The following is a 22243-nucleotide window of genomic DNA, read 5'->3' as shown; positions in this document are numbered from 1 at the left end:
CCTTTCTGTCACACATTTGCTCCTGGTTTTGGGTGAGTGTGTTGCTACCCCTCGGGGCATGGGAATTTTGTGAGATAAACCCTTATTCCTTGTGAGGCTCCCTACTTGAAGTTTCTTTGCAAGCTTAAGTTGGGCAGTGTTATCAGAAATGCTTTTCCCCACTGGCAAATTTGAGCATCTGAGCCCTGTTTGGAGGAAATTTGACAGGTCAGGTTTTCACAGAGCCTGGATCTGGCAAATGCATTGCAAGTTGCCAGCAAGTCTTTGCTGATTTTTCTTGGTGACCCTCCAAACAATCACATTCTCAGATTCTGGTGATTCAATATTTTATTGCATCAGGGACCAGCTGTGGTCAGATTTGGCAAAGCCAGTGGCACCTTGCCAGCTGTCAGTTCTGTGCTCAAGGCTGGAGTTTCTTCAGACAAGCTGTGTGAGGAACAGACCATCCCTGTCTCATGGCTCAAAGGTAGAAGAGAAACATTTCAAGTGCTTGGTCTTGCAATGATCTCCAGAATGCTCCAAGGACAACCAGGGAAATGGTGGGGTTTTCTTTGGACCATCACTGCTTCCTCATGGGTTTTTACACTTGCTAAGCTCTCTCCCACAGCATCAGGTCCTTTTGCAGATGATGCCAGAGCTCTCTTGACTCATCCTCCCACGGAAGTCTGCACCCACCTGGCTCCAACTCAGTGACATGTTTCCCATCCAAGCATTGACTGTTTTTACGGGATTAGAGCTCACATGCTGGTCTTCAGTGGCTTGGATCCAAACCCTAGAAATGTCCATGAAGAAATTCCTGTTTGTTTCAGCTTTGGACCTGGTGCCAAGTTCTCAGCACTGTGCTGAGCACAAGCCAGGATCCTGCTGAAGGCAATATCTGATGCAGTACTATGTCACCCCTTTGGATTCCCTGTCTTCAGCTTTTAAACCCCAGAAAACGTGTTTTACTCAGCTCCCTAATGGTTATTCAAGAACACAAGATTGGAAGATGATTCCTTGAATCATCAAGGCTAATCCCCTATTCCTTTGGCAACCATGCCACTCAAATCTTTGCATAAATCTTAGTTTTGACTGTAATTAATCTGTTTGACCCTTTAAACCATGGCTAGCCTCTCATGCATGTTGCATCCTTTTTCTGCCCAACATGCAAGTGTGTTGTAGAGGCTTTTCTAGCAGAATTTGGCTGCTGTCATTATCAACTCACACCTTCTACTCCCACCCCATCTGTGCCTGGCACTATTTTCATGCATAATACATCGATCATCTGCAGCCTGGTAGGGGGGGAAATCATCACTTCAAGTCACTTGTCTGAATTCAAGCCACATCTGAGCTGTATCCTTTGCTGAATTCCATATCCATGGTTTGATAAAAGGGAGGGAAACCAGCGAGAAGACTTCAGGCTCCTCCTGTCTGCAAGGACTCCAAATCAAATATTGTGCTTATAAGCCTTTGAGAGCCTTGTGGGCCACAGTTAAAGCTGGTGGAAATCCATGCAGGTCTGATGGACTCTTGCAGCAATGCCAGCTGATACCAGGCAAAGGATAAGGGCTCTGTTTTGTTTGCTTATCTTGGTTTTCTGCAGTGCAAAGCCTCTCTTCTTTGGCATGTTGGATGGGCCCTTGTGAATATCTGACTGATTTTCAACCCTGCTGCTCTTCATTTACACCAGCATGGCTGGGAAGAGCACTGATGTTTCATTCTGGAAGACAGATCTTCAAAGAGCGATGTACATGTAACAAACTTGATTTTGAAGCCTCTCAGGAAGGCTTTGAAAACAAAGGCTCAAATTCCAGAGTAAGTAGAAAGACCTTGGTTCCTAGTGGTGAAAGCTTCCTACCAGAATTATTCCCAGAGGCAGTACAGACTTTACGTTTTGCCTCATCTAAATGCATTAGGAGGAGTATTAAATTTCACATGTGCTGCATATTGATGTAATTCTCCTGACATGTCTGTTTGCACCATTATGAAATAAGGGATTTCCTTTCCCTTTCTTTCCACATTTGCCTTGCTCCCTAGGGATCTCGAGGATATGATCCATTGGCATACAAGGATTATGCCTTTTACACAGAGGACTTAAATAAAGCTTTGTCATTGGGCTAACAGAGGTCTCGGGACAGCATCCTGCATTAGCAGGGCTTGACTTAACTGACAACCTATGGCTGGGAGAGATCCATTAATCTTCCATGTCACCATCCCTCCAGGCCCCCCTCAAACTTTGTGGGGATGAAAACTTTGGTGCAGGAGAACCCTGAGGGTCTTTTCATGTAAAAACAACACCTCTGTACCCTACAAGCATTCCCCAACCCAATCTGGCATTTCCTTTGGTGATGTTTTTTTAAATGTCACGTTCAGGGAGAAGGGTGTGGTGTGTTTAAGCAAACAGCCCCCGAATATTCCCCCAGTTTTCTGCAGGTACAAGGTTAAGCTGGAGGGTGCCCTGCCACCCTGCACACCCCTCTGCAGCCCTGCAAGGGTGACCAGCAGTGCCCTTTGGGTCCCACACCTCTGCTGCCTCACTGCTTGGCTCTGCTTGTGACTTTATTCTGCATCACAGCTCCACGCTGTGACAGGGACAATGTAAATGCCAGCCTTGAGCAGAGCTGAGGGCCTTTTTCTTCTCCATTAAGTGCACTTGAATGCACTTAATCCTGTGGGCAGTAAGGAGAGGGCAGAGTTCAAGGGAAGAAGAGGCAGAGTTGGGATTTTTTAAGCCTTTTTTTTTTTTCTTAACAGGCAAATTTAGATTGCTGAAAGAGAGCCATAAAACGAACTTAACAACCCGAGGGAAATAGAGGAGACAACCAATTCCTTGAAAAGTCAACACTGACCTTACTACACAGACTTGAGGGCATATTGTCTTTTTTCTCTGGGAACACCTGTGCCTATGCTCTCAGATCCTTTATCCAGGGCTGATTGCTCCATTTCTCAGCTCATCAGCTGGATGGGACACAGGAATGTGTACTGGAAGAGATGAATATGTATATGGTTAGAAAAGGCACTGGAAAACACGCCTTGCTTTTTCCCTTCAGGTAAGGTTGTTGGCAAAGAACCTGTGATTCTTCAACCCAAAGGTTATGAAGTTTTATATATGTAACTTTATATACATATAAATATACACACACATGGGTGATTTTATATATATATGTAAAAGTAATGAGCACCTACACATAGGGAAGCACCCCTGTGATCTACATCAACATAATGTGCACACAAAATGCTTTCATGCACAGCTATAAACCACATTCGTTGATTTTGTCTGTGATTCAAGCACTTTATCCAGGTGGACTGGAAGCCCTCCTGTCTGTCTGTCCCAGGCAGGGGAGCAGGGACTGAAGGAGAAGTCTGTGAGTGGGGTTTTTCTGCTCGGTTTGTGCTGTGCCTCTTTCTTGCTTGGGTTGATGGTGACATCTGGAGGCTCTGTCGTGTGTGTGCACAGGGACTTTACAGAATCCTAGAAACATGGAATGATTTGGATTGGGAAGGATCTAAAAGACCTTCTTGTTCCAAACCCCTGCCATGGACAGGGACACCCACTAGGCCAGGTTGCTCCAAGCCCCATCCATCCAGCTTGGCCTGGAAAAGGGCTGGGATGGGGCACTCACAGCTCCTCTGGGCAACTGGGCCAGGACCTCAACACCATATCAGGGAAGAATTTCTTTCTAATATCTAACCTAACCCTGCCCTCTGTCAGTTTGAAGCCCATTTCCCCTTGTCCTGTCCCTCCATGTACACGAAAAAAGTCCATCTACAACCACAACACACTTTCTGTCTCAGCTGATGGACACCTGTGCAAAAGGGAGTTTACCTATCGTGTAGGCTGATCCCAAAAATCAGCCACTATCCAAAATCCCAGAGGGGGAGAGTGCTCTGCCTGTCCTTCTTTACACCACCTCTCCTCACTCTGCTGTCACCACGTAAGACAGATGGTCTTGGTGGGGGAGTGAACACATTTCTCATTTCTGCAACTCACTGCTCTGCTTTTTGGCATGTGTGAAGTAAGTGTGGGCTTTGGGGGTTTGAGCATGAATTTGCCATTCTCAGATTTTGTCCTTGAACCATACTCACTGACAAAACCATGTGCCAAACAAGGGTCTCTATGGAAAGTTCCTGTCATGTTTTAACTTCCCAGCAGAGTAGCTGGAAGGCACCCTGGCTGCCACACCAAAGCCCTTCCTACTCCAGTATGGTTGAGCACTGTGCACTGCTACAAATGCCAGTAGGCAAATTTCATGCACCAAAAATTGTGCTTCTCCCTTGACACCCCTAGAGGATGTTTTCCATCTTCACTGGTTGGTTTGCCAAGGCAGGCTGAGCCCCTCCAGAGACCTGTGAGATGATGACTGAGAAGGGTTGTTACCAAACCCCAGCCCAAAAAATGACCCATGTTTGAGCAAAAAGTGTGGGCAGCTTGTGTTCAGGCTTTTGCTCAGAGACCTGCTGCAAGCAAGGAATAGATTTTACAACTACTGCTGGAAGTTCCTCTTTTTTGCTTCCCCCTGGCAATTTTTGGCTATTTGGCATCACCCAACTGTGCTGCCTCTGTTGTCATTACATTCAGCCTCTAAGCAATTTGCAGGCCTTGTTGCTTGGCCATGTTCTCCAGGAGCTGCCCATGCATTTCTGGGACTGTAGTGAGCTCTGCTGCACCCATCCGTCATCCCATCACCAACTTGAAGGCTGTAAGGAAGAGAGAAATCAGGAAAGAAAGGAAATAAGGAAAAAAAAAATTTAAAAAATTTTAAAAATGTATCTGTTGGACTTTTATACTGTCAGCTGGGAAACTGGCTGAAGTTCTGCAGAGATTGGCATTGACCTCTAATTGATTTATATCTAATTTGGGGCAATATTCAGGCCCCAACCCCAGCATTGATTAGTGACAGACTTGCACCACAGAGAGACGGAATAGCTCCTCCTGCATGCTTTGTGAAGAGCCAGACTGCTTGGATGAGGAGAATTGGTTCCAGCAACTGGAAGGTGCCCATACAGGGCCTCTTGCATCTTTCTAATTCTCAGGCAGTGCATATTTTATTTTGAGATTAATGCCTGGACCTTTGAAGCTGAGAATACACAGATGAAACCTGCTTTGGTCTCATCCTTGGTTTCCAGTAAATCTCCAAAACCATTTTAAATTTAAGACCTTGTCCTTGCTCTTAAAGCATTCAATGAGTCATTTAAATGAAGGGAACAGTGATTGCTGGGTGACTTTCAGCACAAATTCTGACTTATGCTCTTTTCTGGTCTTGATGCATGATTTTCTCCATGCCAGAAGATGAACAGTCATCTTTTACTTTGAGAAGCTGGATCCACCTCAAACCACATTTGTTCTTTGAGAACATCAGTATCTTTCTGGCTAATCCCTCTCAAGGAAGCCATCAGCTTAAATTGTAGATTGTACCTCCCTTCATTTTTCAATGACTCATGCTTGTTATTATTATTGTTCTGCTTATCAGGGTATCTCTCTTTCTGGGGATGTATTATTTCATGCTTCAGCATCACACCACAAAGTACATATGTAGTTTCCAACCACAAATGTAAGAGTAATTGAAAGAGAAATTTGGAAAGTGTTTATTCAAGAGACACATCTCCTAAATCATGTCTGGTAATCAAATGGATTCAATAATTGCCCTAATTTTAACTCAGCATCATGAGCCTTTCCAAACTCATGGTTGAGAATTACCCTAATTGAGTCCAGAACTACTTGTGATAGTAAATGCTAAATTTTCTAAGCAGATTTGAGTTCCTGCTCTGGGTTGGAGGTGAGACTGGCTGCAGGGATTCAGGAGCATGGACAGGGCTCTCTGGAGGCAGCATTTTTATTTGCCCCCAACCTTTTAAACCCAGAAGGGCTAAATGTTGACTTTACCTGTGATGTAGTAAAGTCAGTGTTGCCCAGGCTGGTCCTCAGACATCTCATCAGACATTGCCCCAGACATCCATGTGAGGGATCCCAAAGGATCCCCTTTCCTCCCAGTGTGAGATCTGGTGTCAAATCTATGTTCAACAGCGCTGTGAATCCTACTGGAATGGTATGAGGGACTTGGCTGGCACCAAAACCTGGGGGTTTTGTTTCTTTGGGTGTGATCATGAGGGATGGATTACAAGCAAGCCTTTGTAGAGTGATTAGTTACATTTGTTAAACCAGTTCTGAGCTGGATTCAGCCTTTTGGTCACGAGACAGGCAAGAAAGCACAAGTCCAAGTGTGACAGAGTGGAAAAGAGCATGTGTGTGGCCCATGCTTAGCAATTGCTGTAAAAAAAAATATCCCACTGGCTGTATGATGTTACATTAGCCAAGGTGTTCCACTGTTTTGAGTAGTTCCTCTGCTTCCAGAAAAAAAAAAAATCTCTCCAAATGAACTGGCTATTAATTGAGGGAGACCTCAAAGGATCCCTAACAGCCCATATTCTAATTAAAGACAGATCAAAGTGTAGTTTCTCCTGTTCTCTCTGGAGGCAATTGAATTTCTGAGGGGAAAAATAATTCCTCATGGCTTTTCCTTGGTTTCAAGTGCAGAAGTGCACACTGTTTCCCAGCTGGCAGCAAAGATGTGGGTGATGTATGAGGAGCAGCACAGACTGAATGCAGGAACATGCTGCTGCCATTTAATCCCAGATAATATATTTCACAATCCTACTCCTGGAGTTTTTTCAGCAACTGGTTTAATGTATTGGAAAGTATTTGGCTTGCCTTGGAAAAGTTTCCCATTTGAAAACAAGCTGCAGTGGGAGAGCTGGCAGTGGCACAGGAGGCTGCTCTGTGAAAATTGGATTTCCCTGTGTGGCACAGTGGGAATGGGTCACAGGGAGAGCTTTGAGTAACTCCCAGAAAAGGCTGCAGGCTGTACAGATCTGCCAGTGTAGAACCCTTCTGCTTGGTCCCCAGAGGATTTCTGTCACTCTGTCACTTGGCAGAACAGGCATTTTGGAACGGATATATTCCTGGTTTCTGTCCCTTGGGCAAGGAGAACGTGCAGAAGAACAGCAAAGCCTGGCTTATACTCATGAATTAAAAATCTCGGGATTATTTTAAATCTCCAGATGTGGAGTAGAATCTCTGCTCTAATTCTGCTCTCAATTCAAGTCTATTTTTTTAAACCTCAACAAGTACAGAACCACTGTCTGTGTCTAGTTTATCAGTAAACAATACCAGGACACCTGGTCCTGGCTGAGAGAGCCAGAGGTCTGACGCATGAGTTTGGGATACACTGAATTTTCTCTGGGGCCCTGTTACCTGCACAGGAATCAACAATTCCCCCTTCCAAGGGTGATGTGAGGACAATTTCTGCTGCTGTTGTGCAATGCTCTGAGGATGATAATGCTGGAAAAGGCTTGCTCCAGCCCTGGAGAGATTTGTCACTGTGCCTAAGCCCTTTTGGAGACAGATTTATCATTCAGCTTAAGAACAAGGAACAACATCACATCCAAAAAAGTTCTTCTCCCACCCTGGCTTGCAGCTTTCCCAGGCTTTCCCCTTGCCTTTCCCAGCAGAGAGGACCACACACCCTTTGGTGATGGTTCTTCCTTCCACATATCTGCAGCTCCTATCTCCACCCCTGGTGCTGCATGAGGCACTGCCTGCCCTCCAGGCTGCTGCAGAGGGGCCCAGCCCCTCCAGGCCCCAGATCCTGCACCCAAACTTGCCTTTTTGCACATTTTTTTCCAGACCAATCCTTTACCCTTGTGGGACAGAGGGTGGGAATGTGTGCCTTGATCCTGAAACAGATTTTGTGCATGGGAAGCTTCTGCATGGGGTGTGTGATGGGAGAGCTCCCCACCATCAGCACTGTGTGTGCTGCCAGTGAGGATCCTTCCTGTGATGGAAGATGTCACAACCTTCTTGTGATGGTTTGCTGGCAGAAAGCCATCACACCTGGCCTCCACAGAGCTGTCTCAGTGTGGGCATAAGGCAGGCACCTTGTCTGCACCAGGCTGAGGTGCTCATCCCCATCTCTTTCTGGAGAATGAGGCATGTTTTTGCCTTTTGCAAGCTCGTGTGATCTGGATAAAAACACAGGGCAGTGTCCTCTGGTTCCCACTGACAAAACAGAGCTGCAACAGTGGGAGGTGGAGAAAGGCTCCCCAAACCTGGCAGGGATGTGAAGGGAAAGAGTCTGCAGCACACAGCCACTGGAGGGCACAAGGAGCAAAGCTAAGACCCTTCTCCAAAAGGCCTCTGCAGGAGTCAGGATTTATGAATGGGCAGCTTCAGCTTCTTTCTCAGAGCAGCTGAGCTTCTCCTGAGAGGTTTTTTTTTTAATATTTATATATTTTAATTTTCATATTTTTTTTAATGGATGTGTTTTCTGTTCTCCCAGGCTGGCATCTCCAGTTGAAGGGACACCTCAATTCTTGCTGCCTGAAGGTGGACAGCCCCACCATGGCCATTCCTGGCTAATGTTTCCTGGATCCTCTGGCCTTGGGTGGCTTTTTCAGTCTCTCTGGGCCACATCCTTACTCTGGAGCATGGCAGGAGGGATGAGTTAAAATGCCTGCACCCTATGGCAATGACTACACAGGACAGAGGGACTCCTGGAAGTGGGAAGTGCTTGGGTTTCAAGGCTCATTGTTAAACACCCACCTGGGCAAAGGAACAAGAATTTGCCCTGTTTTGCTCCAAGAGGCACTGCCTGGCTCTGTGCTTGCTGTTTACACTCAGAGGCCATGGGATGCCTCTCTTGCCCTTCCTGAAATGTCTAAAAAAAGCATCTTTGGTTACTCTGTGTTACATTGGACATCTGTAGCTTGTTCCAGGGCTGAGTTGTGTTATTTGTCACAACAAGGAGCAGTGGGAAGAAGTTGAAGAGACCCTCCATTCCAGACACCAGGAACTGGCATGGAAGAACAATGAGAGGCTGTGCAAAATAGGCAGGACCATCACACTCCCTAAACCAGCCCTGACAGTCCCTACATTAGACTGGGAGTGGGGTTAATGATCCTTCTGGGAAGGGCTGGGAAAAAAAAAAAAAAGAAAAAAGAAAAAAAAAAAAAAGATATTAGAATGATGCCTGGAAAATAAAAATGTGGGTTAATGTTCAGTGAGAGGGGAAAACAGAGAGGTGAAGAGATCCCTGCCTGGGGGCATCCAGCTGCTTTCTCTGCCTGGCTCTGGTGCCTGCTACCCTTCTTTGATTTCAATCAGGTTTTGCTCCTGCTGCCTCAAAAACATTTACTGACAATGAGACATATGAGGTGAGAAGTCAGCCTTGAGAGTAACACTGGAAAATAATTTCTGGAGAGAAAGAAAGTACATGTTTGGCCAGGTCTACATGCCAGGTCTTGAACCAGCAGAATTGCTTTGGCAAGAAGCATGACTCTGTTTGACTGAGATAGTTATGCATCCAGCTTCAAGGCTGACTGCATCTTTATGACCTGAAATTGCTTTATAGCTGTAATTTATTCTCCCTTTCATACAGGAATAACTCTGGCATGGGCTGGTCATGATGTAAGTAACACCCAGAGGGTGAGCAAAAAACAATTATTCAGTCTGACAAAACAGGAGCTTGAGGGGCTCACAGTAACCTGTCAAGTGACAGCTTCAGCACTGTCAGAGAGAGGATTTGGTGCACTAAAGCTATGGACTGCCTTGGGGGGTCCTGTGGGTGCTGATGTGAGCTCAGCATTTGGGCAAGTTCATGGATTTTCATGTACAGACCCCACCCCCTGCATGGGCAGCCTTGTGCCAGGCTGGCAGAGGGCTTGGCCCACTTGCTGGGGCATGGCAGAGCTGCCTGATCCTGTCCCCCTGTCACTGCTGGGGGACACATTAGGCATGGTCAGAGGAGGTGTTGGGCTGGACTGACTTTTGGTGTGACCACAAACACACATAGGATGTTTCACCTCTATGGCTGTGTCTACCCCAGCTGCTTTGCCAGCTCTTCAGGGCTGGGTTTCCATGTATTTTTGGCACACAGAAGGACTGTGACACATAGATAAACCCTTTGAAGGTCAGAGTCTTCACCCAGACATGGCCTACAGGCCAGACAGCATGTCTGAAAAACCATGCCCAGATCTGACACCCCTTTATTTTCACCTGGTTGAAGGTTTAGACTCCACTCACACTTGGGAAGCAACAGCACCACAGAATCATTGCTAAATGGCTTCACAGCTCCTATGAAATCAAAACACAGCAGCAAGGACTCCTCCCTTCAAACTGGTTCTTATGTAAAACACACAGAATAAAATTATTATAAAAATTGAATTAAAGACATGGGTTGATGCATTTTTTATAAACACCATCAGAAAGGTTTTTCAGAGCCACAGGGATAAAAGCTGAAATTGCCTTTATTCATCTTAGTATAAAAGAGGAAGAGGTAGAATCAATCATTTCTAACATGCTAACCTTTTCATAACCCTGTCCATTAGATGCTTCAAGTGTCTCTGAACTGAGCTCAGGTCTTGTCATTTGAACATGTCTTTCAGACCATAACACCTTATCCAATATGATGGCTCAAGTCAGGCACCTATTAAGTCATATACCCTTATTTCTTCTTCCAAAAGTGCTATGCAATGCCAGAAAAGCTTGTGCATGTCAGTTCCTGGAAGAGACATGTTTTCTTGGAAGCTGCAAAATCCAAACAGAACCAGCAAGCTCTTCCATGCCCCTCCTCTGCATTTTTGTGAAAGCACCTTTAAAACACCTTGCAAAGCAAGTGCACTTCTCAGGCTGTTAGCACAACCCAGCTGCAAACTGAGGAGCAAATTTCTTACCATTAATATCCAGGCTTTGTGTAACTGTAAGTCTCGAGTTCTAAAAGGTCACATCTCAGCAGAAGGTAGGAGAAATTTTATTTCTAAGGGAATTTCTTTAGAATAATTAACTAGCAATTCTCCAATGAAGAATTCAATTCTCAACACGTTATGGCAATAGTTTTGTTATTAGAAAACCCTTTTTTTCATTTTTTGTGTGTTCAGAATCTGCTGTTAATGACTCCATTTTCATTGCATCCCCTCCAGCACGTGGTGGTAGTGGTTCTTCTTCTGGAATAAATTGAACAGGCCAGCATCTTCTTTGCTGGCTTCCTACATTGTCCTTACTCACCTTTCCAATTTGCTGGAGATCCTTGACAATTATTTTTTCAGTATCTTCTAGTACTGTTGTCAATAAATTAAACAGCAGAGCAATCCAGGCAAGGCCAAAAAGAATCCAAATGGCCACAAGCACTCGATAGTAGGAAAAGTATTTCCTGTCAGACTGTTTGCCTGAAGATAAGGGGGGAGAAAATTAAAAAGTTAAAATTGCCTTGCCAGTGTAAAGTGGAACAGCCTAATGAATTTATCATTATGTTTTATATTAAGTACTTTAAAGTGACTTTTTTGCTGTAATGGAGACTCAGCTCCAGAGCATTAGGTTAAGGCTGGGCAATTCTCTTATTGTTGCCATGAACTGATACATGCAAAAAACATGATACAAATATGCTGGCCTACCAAATGACACACTGGAATTGAAGTGAATCATTCTGTGATTCTATGATCCTGTGACTGAGGTGAATTACTATCAGGGCAGGTTTTTTTCTCCCTGTACTATATATCAATCCCAGTTCAACTGCTGCACGTACAGGTAAATGAAATAATGTGGGAAGTAGTGTTGAATTGTATTGTGTTATCTTGGAATTGCACACAAACTCCCAAAGCACAAAAAGCAGAGTGCAGTGGGCCACTATAACCACACAACCATTATTATCTGGGTAATTGTAATTCCCTATATTCCTACAGAGTGTGATTACAGCCCAATAAAGTTCCCTTTAAATTACAGGTACCTGCGAGCACACAGAGAGAGTAGCTGCAATTCCTACCTCACTTTTGAATGGCTTCAGGAGCTTCCTCCATTTAAAAAACTACATGATTGATGAGAATTTACTGACACATGCCAAGACCAGAACTTTCCATGTGGGAAACCAGTGGACCAAAGCTTATTTCATGCAGTCTGGTCCTCTTAGCATTGCCAGGACCTCACACCTGCTGTTCTGCATGGGTCATTTTGTTTGACCCCAACATACACAGAGTATTTGCTTGGTTCCACACAATATTATCATCATGGTAAAGGTGGTGTGGCCCTGGCATCTGCAAGAACACTTGGTGATATTGCTTATGGAGTGCTCCAAGCCACTGCCAGAGGTGATTTGACATAGTTGATAACACAGCACTGTGCATGGACAGAGATACCACCACAAACCCTGTGGTGAACCTGCCCAGAAGGAGCCTGGGTGCTGGCAACTCTTTTCAAGTCCTGCAGTGCTCTGTACTGCACAGATTAATGGGCAAGACTTTTCTTCTTTGTTATCCAAGAGCTCTGGAAATGGGGCAGCAGTGGGCAGGTTTGTCCCCATGCACAGGTACCCAACAGCTGTAACTTTTTCTGCTGCTGGCATTGAGTTGGCAAAGGGATTCTCAGCCTTGGTACAAAGCATCTCCTTGTTGTGCTCTTATTTGGAGTTCATGATGTGGAGTTAGCAAAGCCACAAGTAACATCTTTATATTGTCAACCCAAAACTGGACTTGAGCAGGAAGTATTCAGTTAACAACCCCCAGGGAGTTTCACCCTGGAGGTATCACCAGTATGTACAAGTATTCCAGCTCAGCCATCTTCCCAGCAGGTCTGCCTGCCCCAAACAGGGTCAGCTACACATCAGTTTTGAATTACTAAAATGCAAATCAACTCAAACCTGTTCTGTTCCACTTGGCCAGTGCAAAACCCTTTATCATCTGTAAGCAATTCTCAGTGCATAATTCTCAGAGCAGTCATTGATTCTGCTTGTTTCATTGTGAAGATGTGAAGCATTAAACTTATCAACATTTCATTACTGTTGTTAAGGCCAATTAAGATAAATACTGGCACAGAAAAATATTTCAGCTCCAGTTCAGTCATCTTAATGAAGATGAAATCATAGAGCCATGAGGCCTATCTAATTGCTATTTTTAAATACACACCTTGTTTTGTACAGCTGTCATAAACTGTTGCCTCTTGGTAATAAAAATTTCACTTTCCCTTCTCTCACCCTTCCCTAACTAAAATACTTGTCTCCTTTGCACCCCAAAGCACCTCATTTCCTTATATTTTGATGATTTGGTGCTTTTATCAGCACATACAACCCCAGAGAAGTGAGTACTTTCCCCCAGAACTGTACAAGGCAAAGACTAGGCAAAGACTTTTGACAGATTTGTCTCTACAGTACATTCAGTCAACCCATGGCAATTACAGCCATTATCCTGGTGTTTGGATGTGTTTCCTCTCTGGAATCAACCTTACCTACAACATAATCTCCAAAGCCAATGGTGCTGAGGGTGATAAATGCAAAGTAAATTCCTTCACTGTAGGACCAGCCCTCTGTTATCTGGAAGAAGACTGATGGCAAGCACAGAAAAACCAGGATCCCCGTTGCCAGGAAGAACAAAAGGGTCAGAAATTTGATCTTCTTCTGAAAAATAAACCAGTTCAATTATATTCATGATTTGAGACACAAATAAGCTATATATAATGGTGGTTATTCAAAGGGGATGGCTATCTGGGATCAGGAGGATCTGAAGGATTTCTGCTGAGTGCTTTTCCTCTGGAAATACCTTAGTCCTGCTTAGAAGCAGGGGGAAGCCAGGTGTTATGAGTGTTGCATGACCACAGTGGCCCCGGAAGATATAGTTTTTTACCTGATTGTATCAATGACTGGGACTATTGAGAAATTCTTATCTAGTGACATTTACCGGGGTCAAACCATTTCCACTTATCACCATACAACTTCATTTTTAGTTTTTAGGTATTTAGGGTTGGCACCTAAATTCAGACTTGCCTGGGAAAAGAGTATCTTTTAATAAAAACGAATTGCACCATTTCTGACAGTTCTATCTTCAAGAGTCTTGATTACTGACTTTATTTCTCACTGCATCAATGCCACAATTTGGCTCCTAACCAGTGGGTATCTCACTACAAAAGAACCCCAAAAACTAATGAGCTCTTGATAAAGAAGAGCCTGGACAGTGACTTTTGAACCATTCTACTTCCCAGCAGTCATGAAGGAGCTTTGACTGGAGAAGATTTGTCATATGTAGAGATTTATCAGCCAGACATACATAGTTTCTATGTATAGAATTTTCCAAATCCAGATTGCCTGGAAATTAATGGCAACTGCTGGATAAATTTTCATATCTTCATGCTTGAATCTGTATCTGATTGAGCCTATCTTCTGTTTAAGTTTGCCCTATATGACGGGGAATTCAGCAATCTAACAGGGTTATCTGTAGCAATCATACCTTATCCTGAAAGAGAGTTACAGTAGGAGACACAGAAAAGCTATTCTCACTTCCTCAGCAGTGCTGAGAGAAGGGGAGGAGCTGAAAATAAACTGGGGCATAAACCAGACAAAAGACATCCTGTCTGTAGCTTGTTACAGGTGTCTCCTCATCTTTCAGCAATGGACAACTTCAGCCTGATGCTTCTTTTCTGTCAAAGTTAAGGGTGGAGGAAGACTAAAGGACTGGGTAATCAGTTAGGAGGGGTAGCACACCATGCATTGAGTTAAAATCCACCAAAACCTCTACACCTCACCTAATTTTTTACAGCTTTGCACAGCTCACCTGCTTTTTGCAGCCTCAATGTGATGTTTAATCACCCTTACTGGTTTTAAAGGGATGCATGCACTTTCCTAGAGTGTTGGCTCCTGAGATAAGTGTCTCAAGAAGTGAGGTGGGATGCCCCACCTCTCCACTGATTGCTGAAGGGGGCTGGATTTCTGCCATCTAGATGGGAAGACAAAATGCATGCCTTTGTCTGAATATCTCCTCTATGGCTGGCATGTCTGCTTAGCTCTGCAAGTGAAGAATGCCTCTTTTACTGCCCTAGAACAACATCTAACCCAGCACAAAAGTACAATCAAGGTTAAGGCAGCAAAAACTTGAGAAAAACACTAGAAATGAGCATATGATTGTGCCTGGGTAAATAAAACAAATTACCTTTCTCATTCCTTTCTCATACAGGAATTTCCCCAGCTTTTTGCAGAGCAGTGAGAGCATCTTACCGACACGGTGCAGAAAAACAATGTTCAGAGGGATTCCAAAAAGAGCAAAAAACACACAAAAGATCTGTCCCCCAGCAGTTTTAGGATGTAATGTGCCATAACCTATAAAAAAAAAAGATGGGTCAGAGGAGATAATCCAAAGAACTGCAGCAATTAACAGTCATTTGCACCTTTACTCTAATCCAGCCTGCCTTTGACCCTAAAAGATGTGGCTAGTGTTTCTCAGCCCAAATGCACTCTTTTTTCCTCTGAAAAAGGCAGTAAGCAGATGAAGTGGTTCACCCTGCATGTCTGGGGGAATGCAGAAGCACTGTGTGTTCCCAACACAGCCTTAGTGGGAACAAAAACACAATCAAGATGTAATTATGAGAAACATGTTTTGTCCTGTGACAAATACATGGAAAGTCAGAAATCAGAACTCTGAGGATCTGGAAGACATCAGAGCTGGAGTCCCAGGCTGTCAGGATCACATCTCCAGCTTCTTGTTGATCTGCCTGTGTGTTAGTGACCTCCCTGGCTCCATCCCAGTGAGTTCCTGTGTCCAGATACTGACTCCAGTCCCAAGGCAGTGCACTGTGCATCACAATAGATGGTACTAATTAGCCCAGACCTTGCTGGAGGCTGATTTATTCATGCCAGAGAGACATTTGCCTTAAGGTCCTACTAAGAGAAGATTTATCTAAGTAGTGGAACAACCCCAAACATGTCCTTTAGTCTCAAGACTCTTGGACCCCATAAGGTACATGCCTGAGTGCAAGAATACTGAACTTTGTGTATGTCCTCATGCTATCAGTGACCCTGGGAAACTGCACTTCCCATGCACAGTTCATGTCAAGGCATCCATTACTTGGAAAATGCAATGTTTTCTTTGGGTGAAAAGACAAAACAACTGAGTGATTTTTGGGCTACTGGATTTCCAAATGCATGAGCTGTCTTGTGCTCCCTGTTGTAGAAATATTCCAATTTCAGTGATGGGTCAGAACTCTCCCCTTCTACAGCAGATGTCCCTGTGGGCTCAGGCAGCAATTACACAGCTCCCATGGTGCTGGGACACTACTGGGGCCCCTGGGAAATGTCACACCCACAGATCAGATGTGCTTAGGGTCTGGTGGGAGTGAGGCTTCAGCATCACTCTGTAAAAACACAGATTTGACTTCCATTGCATGACTGTGAAGCAGGTGCCAACAGTATGGATTTTATCCTTAAGTTTGGTGGGCCTGCACTTTTTGGGATGTACATTTGAAAGAAAGGATGAAGCAGATAGGGGCAGGCAGGCCCTGTAAAGGTCAGAACAGCTAGAAGCAGCAGTGTAAAATTCTCAGCATTTGCCTTTACCCCTTCCCATTTTTTTCCTCCTGGCATGTTACTAATTAAATAAGTGAACTAACAGCTCAAAACAGGTTATGGAGACACTGCCCAGGCCCCAGCAGGATTCACTTCTTTCCTTACATCTTTTATGTTTTACAGCACTCTCAGATTTAAAGCCTGGAATAAACACCAGGAAAGTGAAGTTTATCTCCCACCCACAAATATCAGCAGAGTGAACATTATAGATGATTTGAAAAGAAGAAACAAGTGGGAAATAACAGGAAAGGCCACTGATATTTGAGAAGCCAAAAAAAAATGCATGAAGAACTGTGCACTGGGGAGGTCTTAGGAGTAAGTCCATGCCTGCTTGCCACCCATGACAGCAAAGGGCTGGAGTTTTTATCCTGGAAAGCATTATCCAATCATGTCCTAATAGCCAGACATATTAAGCATCACTCTCACACTAGCACACGTAAATGGAAAGCATTAGACCTACCTATTGTGGAGACAACTGTGCCTGCAAAGAAGAAGGAGTTGCTGAAATCCCAGTTGCTCTCTTCAAACTGTGACTCATTTCCAACAGGGTATACCCCATTTTGAATGGCTTCAATCAGGTTCTGGGAGAGAAAGCAAAGTTTGGTATCATCATGACTGCTTTTCTCAAGTGCTTGCTGCAAAAATATTACAGGTTTAGCCAGCTGCTGCTCCTCTCCTGTGAGTACCACTCACCTCACTTCAGAGATTGTCTGACACTATTCACACCTTCACCTCCAAGGTTGGGAAGCCATTATCCAGTGGGTTTGGGTGTTCAACTTCTGCCCTGTTCATGCTGACTGCTCTAGTGGGTGTTTGGAGAGAAGTTGTTTCTTTCAGTATGACCAAGGACCTTGTTTCTCTCAGGCCAAGTAGTTTGGAAAATCACGATCCTGTGAGTGACTAGGATGTGGCAGAGCACTGGTTTAAGAGATGGGGGTGGCTGATTGCTGGATTTGGACTTGCAGTTGAGATGGCAGTGGAGGATCCAAGATCTGATCACCCACCTGGATCAGAGCAGTGGCTCTGATCCCTCCCAGTGGGGCACCAGTGAGTTGTGCCAGTGTACACATGAGATACACTGAGCATTTCATTTCAAGTTTGTATTTTGATTAGTGTCACAGAATTAAATTCAAAGTATCTTGATTTGCAAAGCCTGACATACACATTCTACTCCAAACTGAATGCATGAATACACATAGATAAATTTATACATTTACACACATATTTGCAAATTGCCTTTGAGAGGAGGTTGGAGGAACATCTGTCAGAGATGGTTTGGGTTTGGGATGAGTTGAGACTGCCCTGCCACACAAGGCTTGACTAAATATTTCTTCCACATCTCTCCAGTGCTATATTTATCACTTTATGCATCTTCCTTCATTTTAATTCTAAATGCTGTTACTTTTTTTATTTCTCTCTTTTTTTTCTTTTCAAGTTAAAAGGAAATTTTAAAAGCAAACAGTATCCAGCTGTCCCTGTCCTTAGCAAACAGAGAACAGTGGACTGGGCATCTGGAAGGCAGGATGGTTTGTACAGAAACAACTGAGATAAAATCCAGGACAGAGCCCTGCCAGGAGCAGGACACGTGCTGGAATAAATTGCACCAGCAAAATCTTCTTCCCTGCTTCTCCCTTCACTATGTTTTTTGCTGGTGTCTAAGAAAATTGAGGCTAACAAAAATAATTTCCATAGCCATTGCACAAAGATTTCTTTACCTTAAAAGCTCATATTTTTTTTCTTCTCTTCTTGAAAAGCTCTCTTTTTCTTTTTTACCTTCTTCCCTACTCATATAAAACAATGTGAAGAGGATGCATGCATGGGTGAAACAGGGGTTGAATTGCTGGTTCTTAGAAAAACCAGTTCTTCCCCACATTTCTTTATTTTATGAACTGGCCCATTAAGATTTCCATGTGGAAATGCTTCCAGCAAGGCTTTAACTCCTCATTTTCTCCTGCATTATAGCAGATAGAGCTCTAAAATACTCAGGCTGAAGAAACAGCCATATTCATCTTCATTTTCCTTGAAGATCTGCCATGACCAGAAATATTTTCCCCTGGCTAGGCTACCTGTTTCTCTTCTGCAGCATCCTCAAAAACTAAACTCTGATCATGCCACCCTCCTTGTAGCTATTTGGAGATTTGGTTTTTGTTTTTTTCCCCATCCAGACCTTTCCTTATTGTTTCTATACTGCACTATCTGTGATGCTGTTCCAAGTGGCAGTCACACTTACTCATTTCAGAGAACCTCATTTTTCTTGCTGTGCCACACCATTGTGTAAGAGCACAGCCCCACTAAAAGCAGAATCAACAGGAGGCAAGACCCCAAAAAACCCAGATATTGTGGGATGGGGACATTTAATAGCTAGCATGCTCAAGGTTTTGTGCAGCTACACAAGCTGTATTTACCATCAAACTGAGCTGCCTGCTCACACCAGACAGGGGTTTGCTGGAAGCATCCAAGTGACCACAATCAGAAGGAAAGCAGCGAGAGTTACCTGTGCAGTAAGAATGAGTAGGAAACAACATCCTGATGGGGAAAGAGGAGGGAGAAAGGACTTCCACTCACCTTCATGAACTGCTCCATCTCTGCCACCGTGAGCTGCGTGAAGTTCTGCAGAAAAGCCTCCTTCATCTGGGCAGCTGCCATTTTCTCCTGCTTCTCAGCAGTCCTCTCCAGGGCCTGGAACACAGCAGCACCCACCAGCAGGTAGACGAAGTAGCCAGCCCCCAGCAAAGCTGTCTGCAGCCTGCCACTGCACATGGCCTTCAGGCGACTCTGCAGGGGATGGGGAGCGAGAGGTGGTGACTGTAAATCCCTCACACTCCTGGGAAGCCTCCCCCAGGCAGGAAGAGCCCTCCCAGCTCTGGTTTCCGCTGGGATCCCGCACTGGCAGGGACAGTGAGCTGCCAGATGCATTCATTGGGAAGTTGGAAGGGTTGGGGGTGGGGGGGGAACCACAATAAACCCAACCCCCCCAAGAAAAAACTTTCCATTCTCTGGGCTGCATGCTGTTTAGGGATTTCCTCTTGTCTGTGAAACTCTCCCTTGCTGAGTTCTCAGGAAAAGTGGGTCAGGATTTGAGCAGCTGGCAGGTGGCCATCTTCTGCTCAGAAGGCTCTGGGGACAGGTGAGGATAGTCTGGAAGGGATTTGCAGGGGAGTTTGCTTGGAAAACCATTGTTTGCCCTGCTGAGTCCCAGAACAGGACTTCAGGGCAAGCCTGTGATCCCAGGAGCTCCTTCTTGCCCCGTGTTCAGGAGCAGCCTCAGGGAAAAGCAGCTGGACTCATCTTTTGGACTTCATTTGTCTGTTTGCAGCTCTGCAGTCCTGCAGAGCCTCAACAGCTCAGGGCAAAACCTTGGACACAGAGTCAAATGGCTGTGGGTTGCATATGTGCCAAATCTGAACAGGTTCTTCTGCCAGCAATTCCTCTGCAGTGCATCCAAGGAAATACATTACACTGGTACTGGGTGCACAGTTAGATGGATAAAAAAGTAGCTATGCCACAAGATCCGTGGAGTCATAACATCATAGAAGTGTTTAGGTTGGAAAAGACCTCAAAGATCATCAGACATGGTGCTTAGGGACACAGGTTAGTGGTGGGCAGTGCTGGGTTAATGGTTGGACTCGATGACCTTAAGGGTCTTTTCCAACCTAAGTGACATTGATTCTCTGTTTCCTACAGCAATGTAGCCTCTGCTGATTTCAGAAGGATGGTTCTCATGCATTGAGAAATCATTTATATAGTGGTCAGAGCTTGTTCCTATTAGCTTCAAGAAGAATTTGGGTGCCACTGAGAAGAATTTGTGAGAGAGGGAAGCCCTTGAATGAAGATGTTGATTTTGGAATGGACAGCAGACAGATCTGAGCTTGGCTGCACCATGGACATTGTTAACACTCATTAATTTTCTTGACTTTATATTTCCCAGCATTCTCATTTGCTTTGTGCACAATTTCTTTTTTATTTCAGCAGATGCCCTATTTTAATAATGAGAACACACTGAAGCAAACCATCCTTTGAAAAATAATTTAAAAATGTACCACCTATTCTGCTCTTCAAGTCTTTGTGATTTTACTGAGTTTGAAAATACCAAGGAAAGGCAGAGACTCTGGGATTAGCTTTGCAGAACTGATGTAAACAAGAAGAAGCACATGGCTTCACTCTGTCAACTGCAGGTTGTCCTTTCACATATAAATCTGTTTGACCTTAGAGGAAAACAGGAAGACTGTGAATGAAGGTAAGCAGCTTCCGAAACCCTTACATGTTTGAAGATCTTCCTTAGGGTTACTGGAAAAGGGTTTGTTGAAACAGGATGTGTCGTGTTTCCTTTATTTTCTTTTGAAGCTACACGTCAAAGGTGTGCTTCTTACTTAGATTTAAATTATTGCTCTAAAATAAGGACAATCATGGCTCCATTCTTTTGTGTCTCTCAGTCTCCCAGCCCCGTGAGAAAAGATAAAGCTCTTTACATGTACGAATGCAACATGTGTTCATCATTCTCAACAGACATGAAGATAATAGAACTGGATTATTTCCTCAGTTCTTCTGAGGGGAAAATGGATGACAAAAACATAAAACACATGGAAGATCATGAGAATTTTAATATTGTTGAGAGCTGCAGTGGTTTGATTGTGTGGGTAAGATGCCAAGAAACCTCAACCTTCTTATGCCGTCTCCTCCAGCCTGTATATATAGTCTAAGTTGGGTTTCCATCTAAACCCCTCTCCAAAGGGGCTATTTGTGCCTGCATCTCCAGAAACCTTTGATTGCAAGGAAGTTTGGTGACCTTGTTTTTTCTCTAGCTCTGGAACAAGGAATACAGATCAACTTTTCTCAGTCTATTTCATCATACAAAGAATCTTTAATAACCTGCCTGTGTATCTTTAATAACCACTACAGATTTTTGAACGTGAGAGGAGTGTCCCATCACACAGCATCTTGTTCATACTTGGGTTGACACCTCCACGGGGAACAAGGGAGGGAAAACACAGTTCACTGCTAGGATGTTTACAGATAAGTTTCTCTGAGGAAGAAAGGAAGGGGGAATTCACTCAGTGGAATGCTTTACTTGAAGCCATTCCTCATAAAGGTGAGAGTATTTTCCATTAGCATTGACTGTTCTCCTCTCCTTGTTTTGTCTAGATTAAAAACTGCAAAACATGCTCTTGGTGGAGGCTGCTAGAGCTGTACTGCTTGTTATAGCTACTGGGTGTCAGGGGCTTGAGACAAAGCACTATTATTGACTCAGTTTCCCCACAGGGGTCTGGGACTGGCTTAGCTTGACACCATTCACCCCAGCCATGAAAACCAAGCACTTCCCAAGTGCTGGGAGCTGCTGAAGGTACAACACCCCCATCCAAAGGCTGATGCCAGCATCCAACAACTGCTTCATAAGCCCTGATAACCTATCTAGATAGCTGGGAAGGTAAATGGGAACACTGTACCTGGTGAACCAGCCACCATTACCTTTGTCCATTGGGAGACCATGAATACATCCCACCTAGCTGCAAGTTATCATAGAAGTCATAGAATTATTTGGGTTGGAAAGGACCTTAAAATCATCTATTTCCAGGGGCTTCTTTGCCCTGCTGTGGGCAAAGAAGCCACCCACTATATCAGGAAGAGCCATGCTCGGGGCCTCATCCAACCTGGCCTTGAAAACTGCCAGGCAAGTTAATAGAAATCTTTTTGTAAATCAAAACGAATTTCTGCTGGCAGCATCTCTTCTCTCGAGTCCCCAATCCCTTATGGTGCCATATGGTCTGACAAACCTATTCAATGGCATTTTTTTCTCAAGAAGGAGCTGAAGAAATGGAAGTGAGGCCTCATCTCTGTAGCTTTCAGTTGTGGGAAACCAGCAGATCCAGGTACCAAGAACTTCTCCACAACTCATA

The 22243-nt window shown here is 44.3% G+C and overlaps 1 protein-coding gene across 4 annotated transcripts; it reads right to left on the bottom strand.

The window, feature by feature from the left end:
* Positions 1–383: 383 nt before the first annotated feature.
* LOC103826852 (potassium channel subfamily K member 16-like) lies at positions 384–19253 on the bottom strand. 4 transcript variants are annotated; one of them, XR_007777782.1, is made up of 7 exons: positions 18915–19251; positions 16810–16930; positions 14941–15107; positions 13247–13415; positions 11039–11199; positions 2829–4677; positions 384–772 (listed from the first exon to the last, which is right to left on the bottom strand). XR_007777782.1 is itself a non-coding variant. In XM_030240794.2 (6 exons), the coding sequence occupies exons 1-6, from the start codon at positions 19107–19109 to the stop codon at positions 4663–4665; spliced, it is 828 nt and encodes a 275-aa protein (XP_030096654.1). In that variant the 5' UTR covers positions 19110–19251; the 3' UTR covers positions 2806–4662. The 4 variants fall into 4 exon arrangements, 3 of the variants coding, with proteins under 3 accessions (XP_030096654.1, XP_050831596.1, XP_018762658.2); XM_030240794.2 differs by lacking the exon at positions 384–772 and having other exon boundaries at positions 2806–4677; XM_050975639.1 differs by lacking the exons at positions 384–772; positions 2829–4677 and having other exon boundaries at positions 10264–11199; positions 13247–13412; positions 18915–19253.
* Between the last annotated feature and the right edge of the window lie 2990 nt (positions 19254–22243).

The sequence above is a fragment of the Serinus canaria genome, chromosome 5 (genome assembly GCF_022539315.1).
Source record: "Serinus canaria isolate serCan28SL12 chromosome 5, serCan2020, whole genome shotgun sequence".
NCBI lineage: Eukaryota > Metazoa > Chordata > Aves > Passeriformes > Fringillidae > Serinus > Serinus canaria.
Note: the sequence above shows the minus strand (reverse complement) of the source record. Positions and strands in the feature narration are given on the sequence as shown.